Raw genomic sequence first — 17,607 nt, 5'->3', positions numbered from 1 at the left:
CTCCGTTAGCCGCCGCGCAACGCTTTGCCGCAGCCCGGTTAGGTCAGCTGCAAAGCGCCAGCTCAGCGCTTTCTGGAAAAGCTTCCTTGCAGAGGAGCAGCCGATGTGGGGAAGGTACTGCTGCCCTTCCCCACCCAGCCCCTCTCCTGCTGCTCACCCCTCCAAGGTCTCGCCTCTATACGCACTCAGAAAAGGGGGAGAGAAAAAAAAAATCACATAGGTTTTAAACAGTGCCTAATGGTGAAAAAGAACATCTGAGAGCAGCCCTTGCCCCTCACACAGGGTCCTCCATCTCCACATCTCGATACAAAACTCAGCAGAAAATCGATCCAGAAGGGACCCATCAGCTCAGTGGTGGGGCCGACTCTCCCTGTGGTTGCCACCAGGTTGGGGACAGCGGCCACCGACCGGGGGACAGCAGGTACCCAAGAGCCCAGGAGAAGCGGGTGGCTGGCTAAAGCCATACTCTCGCTGGGAGATTTTTGGAGAGCGGAGAGGGCTGCTCAGCAGTGGGTCAACCCCTCGCCCATGCCTGCACCTCCTGCGCTGGCCCGCCTCCCCCGGGTCCCCAGGAAATGGGTGCAGGAGGAGCCCCGCTTCCTTCCAGCCTGTTTTCAACGAGAACTCTTCCAGGCCAACATTAACACACTTTGCTTCACTTCCCAGCATGGCCCGGGGCAGAAAGCAACATCTGGACCTAATAAAAAGGCTGCCCTCCCCCCCACAAAGAGACCCAAGAGGCAACCTCTGCTATTCGGTTTCCAATGCTGCTTGGTTTCTCCTTCAACCAGTGGATGGAGGCGGCAGCTCCAGCTCAGGGGCTCTTGCTGGTCTGAGGAGGAGCAGGATCTCCAGCAGCCCAAGAGGATGGAATTTATCCTGGTAACTTAAAAATTAGTCCAACAGGGTGAAGTTAGATGGGCTTCACTTCTAAGGACCCGGCGCCATTTGAAACTGGTTGTGACTTATCATCAGGGTACAGAGTTGGGGCATATGAATTGTTGCTTCCTTTGAAGAGAACGGTGCTCTTTTTTGGTTCCAAAACACAGAAGCTGGAGATGGCTGTAAGCCAAAGCTCAGGATTAACATCCCCGTGGGGAAAAGCTCTGCTTCGGTCCAACTGGAATGTGGATCCAGACCTGGCACCCATCTTCAGGCACGCACGGACCAGGCTCCTTGTATCTGACCTCTGGCAGCTACTTTGCTTTCTGGAAAGGGCTCAGGATGAAACAGCAGCAGCAAATACTCCTGGATCTCAGGCAGAGCCGGATCAGGATCACCTATCTACACTCCAGCCTATTTGCAAAACAAACATCCACGTCAATGGAGCCCAAACCTCATCAGAGGCCACATCTCACCGGAGCTGATTCAGGCCCATCACAACCGCACCCACCGACAGCTGCTCTGAGCAGAGTTTGGGGAACGCAAATGAGGATGAATGAGGATGTAGTGTCTTCAAGAGCAAGCTTCTGGACGTTGCTACTCTGCTTTTTGCTCTTCATGAAACCTTCTCTTCCCCCGTGTCACCTGCGGCAGGAGAGGAGCCCCAGTAGCCCATGGAGATGCCCCTCTCTTGGAGACACCGCATTTTCTGCAAATACTGACCTGCAATGTGTGGAACAATTGATTTTGGCTGGCTTGACCAGGGCTGCATGCCCTGGGTGAGACCTCAGACCAACCTCCCCAGGGCTTCTGCTTCCTCCATAGGTTTCCTCAGCATCTGCTCAGGAACATGGGGGGCTGCCATGGCAATTAATAATGACAGCTCAAAATACACCATCGTCAGCACGGCCGGACATTGTGGCTAGTGCCATCCGTGTTTCCTATCCCCTGGCACTGCTTCAGCAAATACTGCAACAGAATTTTCCTCCGGGCTGAACATGCATCTAGGCCATCAAAGAGACTGCAAATGACTAATAAATATGAAAAGAAGTCAGGGGGGCAGCAAAAAATTTTTGGACCAAGATCATCTCTTCACTGACAACTGCTGCTTTTCCTAAGCAAAAGTACCCTGCAGAGTTTAAAACGGCGTCCGACTTCAAAGCAGAGCGCTCTCCAGATGGAGTTTACCACCATTTCCTAACGCCCTGCGCTTCGTTCAGGTTACATGCTTTTACAGCGAGAGACATTTGGATTATTCCCAAAGAAAGGAAACACACCGGCCTCTTCAAAAACACGGACCTCGAAACGACGTGTGACCGCTGGCTCCCCTCTCCGCGATGTAGGTGGCAGAAGGGATCTTCCGGGTGTTGTTCGTGCCTGTTCTCCATTTACAAGGGTCGAGAAGAGGACAGCCTCACCTGGGGGTGGTTGTTCCGTCCGCGGCTGAGATGAGGGTGGTCCCTCCTCGGTTGGGATCCGGACACCCTCCTGTGCCCCGGCACAGCATCGCTGCAGCGCTGGCAGGAGCCCAGGACAGCGGCGATGCCAGGGGGGCAGAGCCCAGCGAGGACTGACCTGCACCAGAGCATCACTCTGTGAAGCAGGACCCAGAGAGAGGCACGTTTGGCAGCACACGGATTTTTCCTTCCAACCCAGCTCCCGCAAGTTTTCAGCCTGTGGTGCGCAGGCAGATGCCCTCCCCCGCTGTGCCTTTCACAGCAGCATTTTTGGACATGCCAGTGTCACCATGGGAGGGACCTGCCACCCCGCAGGGTCCAGCAGTGTCCCACACTCTGGGGGCTGCCCAGACTTTCCCTGCCCCAAGCCCCCCTGCACCCTCCTTAGGTGATTCCTCTTCCTAACGCAGCTCCAGGCTGGAGAACTCTGTGTCCAGGGAATTTACCTCAGGAGCATTTCTGCAAAGCTGTTTTTTGGGGGGGGGGGGGGTTGTTTGGTGTTTTTTTGTTTGTGCACCAGCCCACCAGCTCCTCCGACAGCCCTTGCGCTTCGCTAAAGCCGACACGGATCTCGGCTCGCTCTGCCACAACTGCTCCAACCTCCCGTCGGTGGCGAGTGATTTATTACCACTTACCGCTGCCTGGAGTCCTGACAAATACTCATTTTAGTAATTACAGGAGGCCAAAAATGAGAGGGTAAATAAACCTGACAACTAATTCAGCTGTTACCACCCACCCACCACCCCCCCTACACCAGTGACGCTCGTTCCCAAGTTTCTTACGAACCCGACTCTTCCCAGCTGGGCACACAAGCCAGGTAGAGCTCAGCCAGCCAAAACACCCCTGCCCCTGCCCGATGCCCCTCAGTGTCCCAACACTGATAAGATCCAGCATCCCATCCAAAGCCGCTCGTTTTCCTTCCAAGCTACTCGCCAGCCTAAAATGTCTCATCTCCTGCCAAGATCAGCTCTTTAGCCCTCTGCGTCATTATCAGAGAGCATATATAATTTCACGGCAAATCACGAGAACTGATGAATGACTATTTGGATTGCGATTGTCAGAAGAGTATAAAACGCTTCCTGCTGTAAGGAGCCCGGGAATGGTTACCGGTTTTCCTGGCCAAAGGCATGTCTGAGCCATTCAGGTGCTCGGTTGAAGAGGCCCTGCTCTGATGGGGGCTGGTGTGCCAGGGACCGTGTGCTGCAGTTCTGGGGAGGGCACGGGGCTGGGTGCTGCCACCACAGGGTTTGGGGGTTCTGGTGTGTATTGTACCCTTTTTCTTTTTTTTTATTTTATTTTTCAAACCCTGCCCCGCTCATCGGCTGAATACCACAGCAACATCCCTCTCCCTTCCTGGCACCCGCAGGGCACCCGCAGCCTGTGCCAGATGCACAGTGTCCCTGGCTCCTGCAGCAAGGACAACCTCGGTCTCGTGCCCTTTTTCCTCCCTGTTCTTGTAAATCAGCCCTGGCCTAGCTAAAAAATCTTCCTCTTCCTTATTTCTTTCAAAAAAAAAAAAAAAAAATTCCCTATAGTCCTACCAAACACCAATTCATCACTGGAGAGGGTCACAACACTCCTGCGCCTTCTCATGGACCGCGGTCCAGGGCAAAGACTTCGAGGACCGTCTTTGTCTTCCCTTTCCCCTTCAGACCCCCCCCCTCTGCCACCCAGTCAAAATGGGAGTCTGGATTTCTGACACTTTTTTTTATTGCTGGTTTTCGAAGCCATCTGCTTTTGTCCCATTTCATTTTCATCTCCTTATGTCAGAGCTTTTCAAGTAGACCTCAAGTTTTCCATCATTAAATCATAAGTGTTGGCCTTGAATTTAGAGTTTTCCCACCTTCTGTTTCTTCGGCATCAGTGTGAATTATTGACCAGGGCCACCGCTGTCAGCCCTCATCAGCGGTTAAACCCCAATGCGAGTGGCTGAACAGCTTGGCTTCTGTTCCCACTATTTATTAACTCAGGCTAATTGCCTTCAGAGCAGCGAAAGCCTTTCCAAGAAGGATTTCAACACAATCTCTGGCCTCGGAGATATTTAGTCCTATCTTTAAAAGTCAGCAGGTACCTACCTGGAGCATGGCCATGGCAGCTGGTCACTGGAGGAGCGTGCAGAGATTGGAGGAGGCAGGTTCGATGGGTGTGGGTACCTACCTGGAGGGATTTCAGATGATGTCCGGGTGATCCAGAGATGACCCAGGGTGATCCTTCACCCGCACAAGAGACAAAAGCCTTTGGACACCCCCTGGGCAGCCAACCCGTCACGCAGCATCAGGGAGCCTTCCTCCAGGAATTGCAGCAGCTCGGATGGGGGTGACCACCTGGAACCTGAGCCAGCAGAAGGCAGGGATGCGCCCCGGCAGAAACGCTCATTGCTGCTCTTAGGAAAAAAACGTCACTTACATAAATCCAGTTGTGAGCCCCAGGAAAGGCAGCAGAAGGCCCTCCAAGTGCAAAACCAACTAAAAACCCTTCAACAGATTCAATTCCACAGTCATCACATTTGTCCCTGCACAAAGCCGTACCCCTCGGCTCACCGTCCCAACGTCATCGCTTGCCCCATAAAACACCACCGCACGTGCAGCCCATGGCAGCACCAAGAGCTCCCGAGCCCTGCGGCACCGGCCTCGCGATGCCGATGCGGGAGGGGAACTCTGGGACCGACGGCTCCTGGCCCCACCAAATCAACTGCGCCCCATGGGGCAGATGTCAGATGTGAAGAAATTCAGACCCACAAATAGACCACTACAGTTTCTGTTTCTGTTTCAGTTCTTATTAGTGGCTAATTACCCTCCCCAATAATTTCCTAATTGTGAGGGATTAGCCATTACTGGACTATCTATTTTTAATTTTTTTTTTTTTTTGAAATTCAATCCCAGTTGAACGATGTTTGCCTTGGCTGCTGGTCCAAGAGCACCAAAGCCAAGGTGCCCTCCAGCATCACCCTGCTTGGTGCCAGCAGAGATGCAGGTATCTCTTATTTGGGGACATTAGCAAAGGGGTGCATGGTCCCACACAACCATCTTGGGTGCCACCAGCTTCCCTTGGTAATGACCTGGGGTGCGGGGAGGGAGGGCCAGGGTACCCCGGCCCCCGGCCCCCCTCCCCGCACCCCAGGTCCAAAGCACCCAAAAAGCTGGAAGAAGTCGTTTCTCACATTGATTTCTGGGGAGCTGCAAAAGAAAATAATGACGAAGATAATACAATAACATTAAAACCATCTATTAAAATAGATATAAAAATAGATGGAGAGGAGAAATCACTCCTCCGAGTGCTGCTGTGTGGCCGCTTCGTGCCGACGGATGCGTTAATGGGGACGGAGAGGCGCGTGGGGAGGTGGAGGGGGGCAGATGGGGTGATGCACGGCCCCATTTGGGGTTGGGGATGCTGCCCCCCAGGTCCTACGAGGCCTTTTTGGGTCCATACGAAGCAGGATGCTCCCAGCTCAGCACTAATAACGCGCTTAAGTAGCTCCTGTCACGCAGGGGTGTGAGCCCTGTCTGCAGTGAGGAAACTGAGGCGGGAAGGTTGAGGGGAAGCTGTGACTCCCCCAAGCTTTAGGGAGTGAGGGGTGTCCCGCTGTGGTTCTGCCACCAAACTCATCCCTCACCCCATCCCCGTCGCCCACGGTGCCACCGGAGGGTCACGGTGCAGCAGGCGGGCGCATGCATCCCATCACCTCGATGAGCCCGGCAGCCACTGCTGCCACCGCCCCTTCGCCCTCCCCAACCTTCTCAGCCCATTTTAACCCTGGACAACCCCCGCCAGCGCAGGGGTCCCCTACCCGCCCCGTACCCCCCATCGCCGTCAGCCGACCCGCTCCGCTTCGGCTGCCCCACGAGCAGCTCACGCACACGAAGAGGCAGGAGCGCGCCGTGTTTTGCTGCCAAATAAGCTTTGTTGTTGTTGTTTAGGTGGTTCGTTTGCTTTTTTATTATTTAACCAGTAAGGCAGCGTTCAGACACTGCTACCCCCATGCTGGTGGGCACGCTGAGCGAAGTAACAGTGAACAACCCCCCTCACCCCTTTAGTAGAAGAATCCCACTCCTCTAGAGCAAGCTGCGGAAATATTTACACCTGTAGTTCTCTGTACAGCCCCGGCTATCATACAACTCACTTCAAAACAGCTATGCACAGGTCGTTGTACAAAAGATAGATATTTCCCCCCTCCCCGGAACAGTTCAAGCGATAAAATTGTCCGATAATTTTTTTTGCCTGTTTGTACAAGTTACAGAGTTGGTTAATGTTACCTTTAAACTTGGGGTGGTAGGTTTTTTAAAAAAAATAGTTTAACGTGTATCCTGCTGGATGGCACAACAGCAGCTGGCAGCGCGAGGAGGTGCCGGTCAGACCCTGCCGCCGGGTTTCGGGGTGCTCGGGATGCTGCGGTCCCAGTGGGAGGGTGGGCAGGGGGGAGCACGAGGGCCGAAAGCGGGGCAGCATGGGGGGAGCATCGCGACTTGCAGGAGCAGCAGCTCCCCCTTTCCCAAAATCACGCTCCCCCAGCCCACGTGTGAGCAAGGAAATGGGGGGACCGTCCCACAGCGACCCACCAGGGACGGGCACAATACCCCAAGAGGCTGCAGGTCCCCTGCCCAGCACGCTGCCAACTCATCCATTGACCTAAATTATTAATTTGCAGCAGGAGGACACTCCCTGCTCCGGTGTCCCAGCAAGGGTGAGTGACCCCCTCGTCCCTGTCCCTGCTGCCGGGGGACAGGCGGCTGCTGGAGGGTCTCTTGCGGGGACGGGCGTGCACAGTGAGACTGAGGATGGAGATGCACCAAGACAGAAAGTGCCAAAAAAGGGCTGTGCCATGGCCAGCTGTGGGGCTGGGCTCTCTGCTGGGGCAGGGGGAGTCCCCAAGTGTAGGATCCTGCCGGAGCAAAACCCACAACGCGTACCCTGGCACACCGGGCTGCTTCCAAGCGCAGGACAGGCTGTCCTGGCGCCATGAGGACACATGGCACAGCTGGTGCCCGGGATCTCGCACCAGGGTCCGGAATGTCAGCAGCGTGTCCTGCTCCCTGCTTCCGACCACCCAAAGGATCCCGCGGGAACAGGGTGTGAGGCTGCCGGAGCCCCGTGGCAGCAGGGGTTCACACGGCGTCTCCCGCACTGTCCCCTCCCACAGACACTGCAGAAGGTGCTGGTGACATCTGCCCGACCGTCCAAACCGTGAAGCACTGAGCCACAAACCCCAAAAGGACTAGACCGACCTCACAAACATCCCAAAACTCCTTTGGCCACAGCCCTGGGCACCAGCCGCGCTCCAGGGCTCCGTCCAAGCCCCCACCACCGCCGAACCCTCACCCCGCGCACTACGAAGAAGGACAATGTGGAAACGAGAGGAAACACGCTCCTGGGTCAGCAACCGCGAGGTGGGACAAGTTCCTCACCCTCCATCCTGGCTCCCAGTGCTGGACATGGCGCGGTGACCACGGCCCAGGGCTCATGGGGAGGACACCCCAACCCTGCTCCAGCCAGGGGGCGGCGAGAAGGCGGCTCCGCACTCCTGGCTGCAGCCTGGGGCCCTTCCTGGCACCAAACACCCGCCACGCTCAGCCCGCTGGGGCGGCACTGGATGCCCACACCACGAGGAACCCAACGCCGCCCGGGCCTCCAGCCAAGCCAAGGCCACAGGTGGGAGCCCAGTTCAGGGGCTCCTTGCCCCTCGCCATTCTGAGGACCCGCGCCGGTGGCCCCGCTGGCACCAGCGGTGCCGCTCAGGGGTGCCTGCGACACCGTGGCCGCCTTCCACCGACAAACCAGCACCTTCCTGGACGTCTGGAGACACCAAAGCAGCACACAGTATTGCTACTGTGCCAAGTGGGGAACTTTATTCTTTGTTGTGGGTTGTTTTTTTTGTTTTTTGTTTTTTTTTTTTTTCTCTTTTTTTCCCAAAAGGGTATGGAGGCAGCTTTGAAGATGAGTCAGATTTGGATTTTCTTTTTTTTTTTTTCCCCCCAGCAAAATCTGCAACACTTTAATAGCGTTATGCTCAGACATCAGCTCTGTTGGGATTTACATCTCAGAGCCACGAAGACACCAGCAGCAATACCTGGGAACGGAAAGACTCCACATCGCTTGTGCATTGTCTCGGATTTTTTTTTTTTCTTTAAAAAAAAAAAAAAAAGCACAACAGAAAAAGACACAAACATTGATGAACATTAAAACCTGTACATTGTAAAAAAAAAAAAAAAAACAAACGAAAAAAAAAAACCAAAACCCCAAAACAACAAACCCCAACAAACAACCAAACCCCGTCATTCTCATTGCTTTGAAATCAGAATCCAACCTGGGAACGTCGCAGGAGGGAAAAGAAAGATCCACCAGGAAGGTGCCGGCGCCGGCCGCGCTGCCGGAGCCGCGTGCCGGATGCGGGGGCTGCTGGAGGCCGCGGAGGCCCAAGGCTGTTGCCGTGCTCTGGGTTCCTCTAGCGTATAGAATGCAACGCATTTAATACATTTTTTTTTTTGCGCCGTTTTTTTTTTCTCCCCCAGAGCGAGGAAGCAGAAGTGAATGAAAAAAAAGTCTATATTTTGTTCTTTAACCATGTAACTGCAGATACGAGCCAACATCATGGAATGAAAAAATAATGTAAAGTAGAGCATTCGTGTGTATCACAAAAATACAATAAAAACTTTTTTTTTTCCTTTTTTGTCTTTTTTTTTTTTTTTTCTCCTTTTTTTTTTTAACCTTTCCTGTGAACTCCCTGCCACGCCGGCCTTCTGCCCGCTCTGCCCCTGCACCCGGCCGGCTCGGAGCGCTCCGGAGAATCAACATCTACAACCAGCCAACGATTTCTGCTGAGTCAGCAAAGGTGTGTGTAACAGGGGGGCCCTGCGACCATGGCAAGACTGTGTTTGTTTTTTGTTTTTGTTTTTTGTTTTTTTTTTTTTTTTTAAACTAAGTTCATACATTCTCCTGACTTACAGATAACTTCGATGGATCATTGTTACCTTGTGTTTTTGATTTTTTTTTTCTTTTTTAAACCCTTCCATACAACGGACAAACGCATCAAAGCCTGCGGGTAAGAACAGAACCTCTTTTACAGCACGTAATACTGTGTTTCGTTTAAGTCCTTCCTTGCGTAAAATATTGACATAATTCACTGAAGGTATCAAAAATATACCCTGTAGACCAATACAATTTACAATTGCCTTTTCTCACCATTCACAAAACAATGCACTTAAAGCCACCGAGCCCCTCCGTGGGCCACACCACCCACCCACCCGCTCCCATTTCAGCCCGGGATCGCTTCCACTGAAGGGACCAGGATTTTTTGTGGTTTTTTTTTTTCTTTTTTAAGAAACACCTCTTCACTCCCTCCCCTGCCCGCTCGTCCCAGCCACGTCTGACGTGTGTTGCCATCGCTCAGGGGCCAACACATCTTGCTCATGGGTACGAGGGGCTGCCGGCCCCATCGGCTGCAGAGAACCAAACCGGGGCGTCCCGTCCTATTCCACTTCTTCAACTTATTTTTTTTGTTTTGTTTTCTTTAACCTGCTCGAGGTTTTTTGCATTTCTGCGGCGCAGCCCACGGCCGGGATGCGGGAGAGCATCCCGCAGCCCCTCGCTCCACTCCGACACGAGTGTCCCAGCGCGTGTGGCCCTGAGGATGGGCACGTTTTGGGCGTGCAGCCGCTCACAGTCCCTCTCGAGCGTGGGGTCACCGCCCAGCAAGGCTGCCGAGATCGCAGATGGGTTCCTTGGGTTTTGTCTCGTTAAGGCTTTTTTTCTTTTTTTTTTTTTTCAGACCGAAGAGGATGCAGAAATTTCCAGATGTTGAGAAGGGGGGAAAAAAAAAAACAACCAAACAAAAATAATAAAAAACCCCATACCCCCCAATTGGCTGGTTGGAAGGGGAAGGGGGGAAAAAAAAAAAAGGAAAAGGGAAAAATAAAACAGCTCTGCTCCTGCGTCTTCGCTCATGAGAGCCGGTGGGGCCGGGGCGGTGGGCGCTCGCCCCGGGGCATCCCGCTGGCTCCCCGCACCCTGGGTTTGGTCGCCGACTCCCTGCCCCTGGCTCGCTTCATTCACTGTCCGAAAGGGTTTCGTACTGGGAGCAGAGCAGGGGCTTGGGCTCCTCGTCCCAGGCGTGGTGCTGGCTGCCGGGGGGCCCCTGCGGCAGCGGGGCGGCGGGGGCCGCTGTCACCACCCCCCCGGGCAGCCGCATGGTGAGCGGGTTGTAGGGGAACGGCGTCGAACCTGTGCGAGGAGGAGGAAGAGGAGATTCAGGGCCGGGGCGGTGGATGTCTCCCCACAGCCCCCCGTCTGGGGACATGTCCCCCCGCCCCGAGCCCTACCTGCGGACGACGGCCTGTCCTCCCAGACGCGGTTGGTGAGGGGTGTCCGCCGGTTGCAGTCCCCCTCCGAGTGCACCGAGGAGACGGAGGGCGGCCGCTCGCCCGACGACAGACCCGGCGCGGGGGACTTGGCCTTGCGGCTGTTGGGTCTGGCGGCGATCTTTGGCTTCCCCCCTCCTCCTGCAAAGAGAAGCGCCCGCTCGTCACCCCGGCTCGTCGCAATGGGCTTCGGGAGGTCAGGGAGGGGGGTGCAGGTGCCCAGAGCTTCCCTTCCCTTTTAGGAGCTTGCAAAAATGGCTCATGGCAGGAGAAAAGCTCACCCCGGGGACCGATGGCACCGCGACGGGGAAGCTTTTGGCAGCAGGGCAGGCGAGCGGCTGCGGCAGCTCCAGGAGGTTTCCGTCCCCTCCTGTGCTGCTCTCCGCTTTATGGGTTGATGCCACCAACCGCCCCGTGGAGCAGATCCGGGGCAGGGGCAGCCGCAAGGCTTTGGCCGGGCTGTTTCTCTGTGGGATCTGCTCCCGAGCCGGCTCGTGGCTCATCCCACAAACACGGGTCAAGGGATGGGAGCTCCGTGTGCCGCAGCGCAGCTTGTTGGCGGGGACCCCCTGGGTGCTACGTGGGTGCTGGAGCCCTGAGTGCATTCTCCATTCCCACGGTCTACGTGGCCAAGATGGTCTTTAATTCATCCTTACAGCAAAACCCCATGTGATGTTTAGCCAATTTTTAGAAGGTTTAAAGCCAAAAGGGCCTCTGCCGGGGAGGTCAGCCTGGCCAAACCCGGGGGAGCTCCCAAAGCGGGAGGGACGGAGGGGCTCTGCATCCCACCTTGCCTGCCCAGGCAGCCCCCGCCGGGCGGGGGGCAGCATGGCTGGAAGAAGCTGCAGGTTTCATGCAGGAGTCAGAAAAGCTTTTCCGCAACAAGCTGAGGAGCACCTGGTCTGAGCTGACCCGGAGGAAGGGGTACGTGTGCCCCCAGGACCCCACTCCTCAGCTTCAGGGGCTCTGTGCCCAGACTGCCAAGGGGGATCCCGGCACCAGCTGCCATGCTCTGCCCAGGGTGCTTGCAAGGGGCAATCAGTCCTTTGCAGGCACGTGAGGCACAGGTGCTCTCCCCCATCCATCCCTGATCCCTCCTCTCAAGTTCCTTAACTGGAGACATGCAGAACAACCCTCCTGGCTCCGCTCGAGCCTCCCCCAAAGCCGGGAACACTCTGCCGCGGTACCCAGATGGCTTTGCCAGCCCCACAGGCGTCCTCACCCCCAGCCCCGCTCTCTGAAGTCATCTCCCAGCTATCACTTCAGCTCCCTTAAAAGTCTCCCTCTTGCTCCAGGCTGCCCCAGATCCCATCCAACCCTCTGTCTCAACACCCCCCCGAGCCTGGGGTCGGGGGGGAAAGGCCTCCCTGCCCTGTGTCCACCTGCGCCAGTCCTTCTCAGCTTCTTCCCTTATTTCGGGAGCAGCGATCCCGCCTGGGGTTTATGGACAGTTTGGGGGGCTATTTAAGTTTATAGCTTCAGTTTTTTGGGTGTGGGGTTTCCCCCCCTCCCCCATAAACCTTTTCATGGTGTAAAAAAAAAAAAGGAAAAGGAAATATTAAAACCCAACAAACGGGGAAAGGAGCACAGTCAGTGGTTTAGAAAAAGCAACAGCACCTTCCAAGACTATTAAATTAACATCAAACAAGACCAGGATTAATCAGCGGATTCACAAAGCTCAAAGCTGGGGGAGGGAGGGGAGAAAAGAAAAACCAAAATGAACAATAATGGGAGGGGTGGGGAATAAATCCACCACAAAAGGGAAATAAAAAGGCTGAGAATTAATAACACAGAGAGAGCAAAGGTGGAGAGGGCTGCAGACCTGGCAAGGAGCGCACGTCCTCGTTTCGTCCATCAGCAGGAGTTATGGGCATAGCAGCGGGCAGGCTTGCACTGGCATTCAGAGAGTTAAAAGCATTGGCACTGAGAGGTGAGCGCTCTTCCCACTGCTCGTCATATTTACCCATTAGGGCTTTCCTAATTATTGCCTCCAACCCCATGTTGGTGCTGGAATTCTCTTGGACCGACTGGCTCCTACAACTGATTAGCCCTGGGAGATACGGGAAGGGGAGGAGAGAGGGGACGGGAGGTGGGGGGGAGCCAAATGAGAAGAAAGATGGGGGGGACGGGGAAAGGGGAGAAGGAGACAAGGGAGAAGGGAAGAAACAAACAGTCAGCACATTCTCGCAAAGCAACAAACTTTGTCATCTTGTTCTTTAAAGCGCTGCGATGCACCCGTCCTCCTCCTCCTCCTCCTCCCCGCTCCATCCCGCCCCAGGGCTTGGCGGGGGCTGGCGGTGGGACGGGATGAGACTTACTCTGGGATGTGGGTTTCTGGAGTGCTGCAGGCAGGCAGGGTTCCCTGGGCTGAGGGCTGGGAGGATGGGCAGGGTACGGGGTCATGGCTGAGCCCCGGGGAAGGACTGCAAGAAGGGGGGGCTGTGCTCCCAACCCAGCCAGGCTTGGCACGGGGCACGAGAGACGCCTGGATGTGGGGTCCATACGGATGCCCGCACAGATCAAAAGTTGGCGTGCCAGGAATTTGGAGGCTGGGGTGGTTTCTCATGGAGGAAAAGTCAGGGAAGGAAGAGGGGGCACCCCACAAAAACACTTGATTGGAAAGAGGTGCTGGGCTTTGGCCCTGGCATGAGGTGGTGAAGGTGGGCAGCCCTGGGGGGGGGCATGCAGCCTGCAGAGCTGCCTGCCTGGGGTCGGGCTACGCTGGGGAGAGGGGAGAGCCCTGCTGTTCCTCCTCGCGCTCTTTGCAAGCCCCCTGCCCGCTGCCCCAGCCCGCTCCCTTCCTCCCCCCGGGGCGGGTGCCTGCTGCGGACCAGGGTCCCCTCCCGGGCTGAGCCGCGGCGACGGGACAGGGTGCAGAGGCAAAGTGGTGTGTCCGCGTGGTTGTGAGTCTCAAGCCATGCAGTTATGGTGCAGCACCGCACAGGGACCAGAGGGCACTAGGCTCAGCCACGCCACCGGCATTCCCAGCACGGCGGTTACGAGGAACAAGCAAGGGCAAAATACAGACACAAACACAGCAGGCCGGCGAGGGAAGCCCCACTGGCAGCACCCCCCCACCCCCAGCTCGCCCCATCCTGGAGGTGTGCGCTGGGATCGCTGCCCCTCTGCTTGGAAAGGGACAGATCCTGGGTTCGCTTGTCTTCCTGTAATGGGCAGGGTCTGTCCTGGTCCGCTCCGGCCAGAGCCCGGCCCCAGCTCCCTGCGCTCTGCCCTGCGCCTCCCTCCACAGCAGTGGCTGTAACCAGGGGATGCTCTCAGGAGGTTGGCCCTCACCCCCTCCAAATTTTGTCTGCTGTGGACCATCGTGTCCCGGCTGGCTGCACCCTCTCGTCCTGACTGCCGACGTGAGCTGGCTCCTTCTCCCGAACACGTCTGCACTGGCGAGCAGTCTGACACCGACGACTCTGCCTGCCCATCCCACCGCACCCCACCGCATCTCCTTCCCTTGGCTGCGGGAAAGCTGCCCTCCCTCTACTCAAAACTAACTTCCTACTTGTAACTAACAATCTGAAGGCATTCCTGCTGTAGGAGAGCATTAATACTTAATTAATTAAGTACCAACTAATACTCCTCAATGGGGATTTGTTTCTTTAACGCCGCTGCAGCAGATGGCAACAGCTCGACAGCCTTCACGCCACCTTTCTCCCTTGGGCTGGTCTCTGTCCTGCACCAGGGAAGCCCATTCTGGCCACCTGACTCCGAGGGGCCGATTTCCACCCCTCTTTCCCCAGATCCCTTCTGTAAGCTGTTCCCTCCCCTCCTTTCCCAGCTGGGCTGAAAGCCGCGGGCCCAGCAGAGCTGGGGAGGGCACAGTGCCCCTGGGGAAGCTCCTAAACCACCATTTCAGCTCCTGCATGGTGCTCCTCAGGCTCAGCACAGCAAATACATCTTCATGAAGGTGTGGGGGACCATCCTGAGCCCCTCCCAGCACCCCATCTCCCGGAGAGTGGGGGGCACTGTGGGGCTGGGGTCCCAGGTGTTAGCCAGTGAACCCCGGTTAGGCAGCCCGGCAGGTTAATGCTGGTTAGGGCCGGGGACTGGTTGAAACCCACCACAGCTGCTTGCAGCAGCTCAGACACCACCACCAAAACTGCTCCTCCAGAGCGGGGCCATCAGCCTGAACCTCCCCTCGCCGGAGCCTCCACCCCAGCACCAGAGGTCCAGGCGGTCCTGCCACAAAGCCCTTCTGCGTGGCACCAGCTGCACCGCCGTGGCTGGATGTGGCCACCGGCTCAACGTTTCCTCCCAGCTCCTGAGAAAGCGGGGTCAATCCATGCTGTAAGCACCCGGAGGACTGAGCACGCTGCTGGCACCCCTGCGCCCGAGCACCCCTCCATCTCCCAGATAGCCCCTTCTCTCATCCCTCAGCCATCGCCAGTTTGCCCAGCACTCACAGTTCAAGGTTAAGGGGTGCTGCTCTCACCCCACTTTGCTTTTGCAACTGGCTCCTGCTGTCTGCCCTGCGCATGGTGGCACAGAGCCTGCTCCCCACCCTCATGTTCCCCTTCGCCGCAGCCATCCTACCCATCCATGGGTGACCACGAGGTCCCACCAAGAGCAGAGTGCTCTCTCCCGAGCGGGAGGTCACCTTGCTACAGTTCAACCCTCTGTTGGCATCAGATGGCCAACCCTTGCTTGACTTCTAGCCTCTCCTCAAACTCTGCCAGGCTTTCCGAGGAATTACACTGCACCGTCTCCAACACAACAACAGGGAGTTACGGTGTGTTCCAAGGCTTCAGCCTCCCAGCAACTTAACACTCAGTCTTATGGCAAAAGGGGAAAAGGAGATGCTCGAGTCTACTGAGCCTCCTGCTTTCCGTGGCTGTAGGGAATGAGGTTTGCTACGGGTATACGGGAAAGTTACCTGCTCCGGTAATCGCTGGCATATTGAAAATCTCTGTCCCAGGCTGCCCAACATCTGGAGAAAAACAAAGGAAGCTCTTCAGTACATGCAGGCAGGTAGGGAGGGACCCGTCGTGCCAGCCACGACAAGATCCCCGCGTCCCTGTCACGTCACGCAGCCCACCTCCCCCGGGCACCAGGCTGGGTCTGCGGGTGCTGCCTGGGACCGGGGAATAAGTGCCTTTGGGAGATCCGCAGAGGGCACACCTCGCCAGCTGGGAAAGGGCAGAGCCTGGAGAGCCAGGGTGATGTGTTTGTGCTCTGTGCTGACCTCCCTCTCTCCAGCCCTTCCCATGACAAGCTCCATGAAGCCAAACCCTCGCTCCTGCCTACGGGATTTCCAAAGGCTCAAATCCCCACATCTAGGGAGCAGGTCTGGGCAGTGGGGAGGGGGAAGAGGAGGAGGAGAAACGTTAAATCAATATTTTCCCTCTTAGCTGAGCTGTTTGACTTGGATATCGCTTTCCTTAGAATAACAGAAATTCTCATAAATAAGAGGCGTTTCCTATTTCTATGTATTTTCCCTCGATAAGGGAAAGTGTGGGAGGTCACGGGGTTCAGCCACGTGTCCCCAGAGGGGCATAACAATACTGTTGGCTGATGGTAACATCATCCAGGAGACGAGACAGCTCGGTCCCTCTTATCCGATGCAGCTGTTGTAAGATGGATTCAAATTGAATTAGTATTGACTGGAGACTGCTGGGCTAAATTAAATTATGATCCTATCTACTCTATTAGCGGTTAATGAATGACCGGGCTGAATTTCGAATATAAGCCAGCCTGGTTAGTTTTACAGAGCTATACCAATATTGATGCAGGGCTTAAAGTAACGTCGGGGGGAGACGCATCTCGAGGAGGAAGGATTCAGCTTGGCTGGCCATTCATTAAAATATCAATTGCTTTTAAGTCTCCTCCATGCTCAGTTCATTATTTCCTTCCTATTGAGGTTACGTGGCGCGGGTGGGATTGACAGCCCCAGAGCACGGAGACGCGGGGCTGGGAAACCTCCCATTGCCGCCCCACATGCACACAGCCACTGCTGGCACCCGCACGGCTCATCCCAGGAAGCACTGGACCTCGCACTTCCCAACAAACCATGGCATGATGCAGATAGAGCTGGCTGGAACCTTCCAGCTCTAACACAGCAGCACCCATACCCAAATCTCCTTTGCTTCACGTGTTCTCAAGGCTTTTTTTTCCCCCCTCAAGGCGTTTGCCTCCCCACAGGTCCTTACTGTACTCCGTCTCATTTTTGTTGGTCGTGCTGAGCTTCTTGATGATCTCCTGTTTCTTGGACTTCACCATGGCAGAGTTGCTCTCAGTCAGCTTGCTGAAGAAAGCTGGAGGCTGAGTGTTGTTTCCTGGGGACTTGGACCCCATCCTGCAAAACAAAATACCATTGGAAACCTCTGCAACGTCCAGTTCACAAAGTCCTACCTAGAGAGACTCTTTTCCCTTAGCACAACTGCTCAGAACCAGCCCAGGGGCTCCTGAGATATTTGGTATCTCAAACCTTTCTCCCCATCCCTACCATAAATGTACCACAAGGTGTTGAAAAGCCCCTACAAAGGGGCAGCAACTTGGGATGCGACATTGCCTTTGGCTGCAAGACAAGCAGCCTGGGCCAGGGCAGGTGTCAGGGTCGGGGGAACACCTCCACCATCCTCTCCCTCAGCGTTACCTCTGGTCCATCTGCTCGCCCTCGCGGTACAGGATCGGGTACGTGGCGCTCTTGGCGTGCTCCGATTCTCCCACGCCGTCTGGTGGAGAGACCGGCTCGATACAGTTGTCCGACCCGCTCCCGGCCGAAGCTTTGCTTTGCTCCGGAGACCTGCGGAGAGCGATGGGGAGATGCACCGGTTTATTGCAACATCCTCTGTCCCTGCCCAGCAGCCTGGGATCGAGGCGGGAGAAGGACTAAAACAGCTTTCCTACAGCAGGGAAAAAGCCAAACCTCCCACACCCTGCGGACTTACGGCACTTTTTAACGCAAG

At 55.8% G+C, this 17,607-nt stretch overlaps 1 protein-coding gene across 2 annotated transcripts in view; it reads right to left on the bottom strand.

The window, feature by feature from the left end:
- Nucleotides 1-10,377: 10,377 nt before the first annotated feature.
- The window catches only part of NCOR2 (nuclear receptor corepressor 2), a 173,227-nt gene continuing 165,997 nt past the window's right edge, over nucleotides 10,378-17,607 (bottom strand). For both annotated transcript variants that reach the window (XM_086623675.1, XM_086623676.1), the window contains exons 41-46: nucleotides 17,295-17,444; nucleotides 16,849-16,994; nucleotides 15,576-15,629; nucleotides 12,513-12,740; nucleotides 10,652-10,831; nucleotides 10,378-10,553 (exon numbers count right to left, since the gene is read on the bottom strand). In XM_086623675.1, the coding sequence (XP_086479801.1) occupies nucleotides 10,378-10,553; nucleotides 10,652-10,831; nucleotides 12,513-12,740; nucleotides 15,576-15,629; nucleotides 16,849-16,994; nucleotides 17,295-17,444 (934 nt within the window). The remainder of the gene's footprint in view (nucleotides 10,554-10,651; nucleotides 10,832-12,512; nucleotides 12,741-15,575; nucleotides 15,630-16,848; nucleotides 16,995-17,294; nucleotides 17,445-17,607) is intronic.

Source organism: Tauraco erythrolophus, chromosome 19, assembly GCF_009769465.1.
Source record: "Tauraco erythrolophus isolate bTauEry1 chromosome 19, bTauEry1.pri, whole genome shotgun sequence".
Classification (NCBI taxonomy): Eukaryota; Metazoa; Chordata; class Aves; order Musophagiformes; family Musophagidae; genus Tauraco; species Tauraco erythrolophus.
This window is presented reverse-complemented; position numbering and strand designations above follow the sequence as displayed.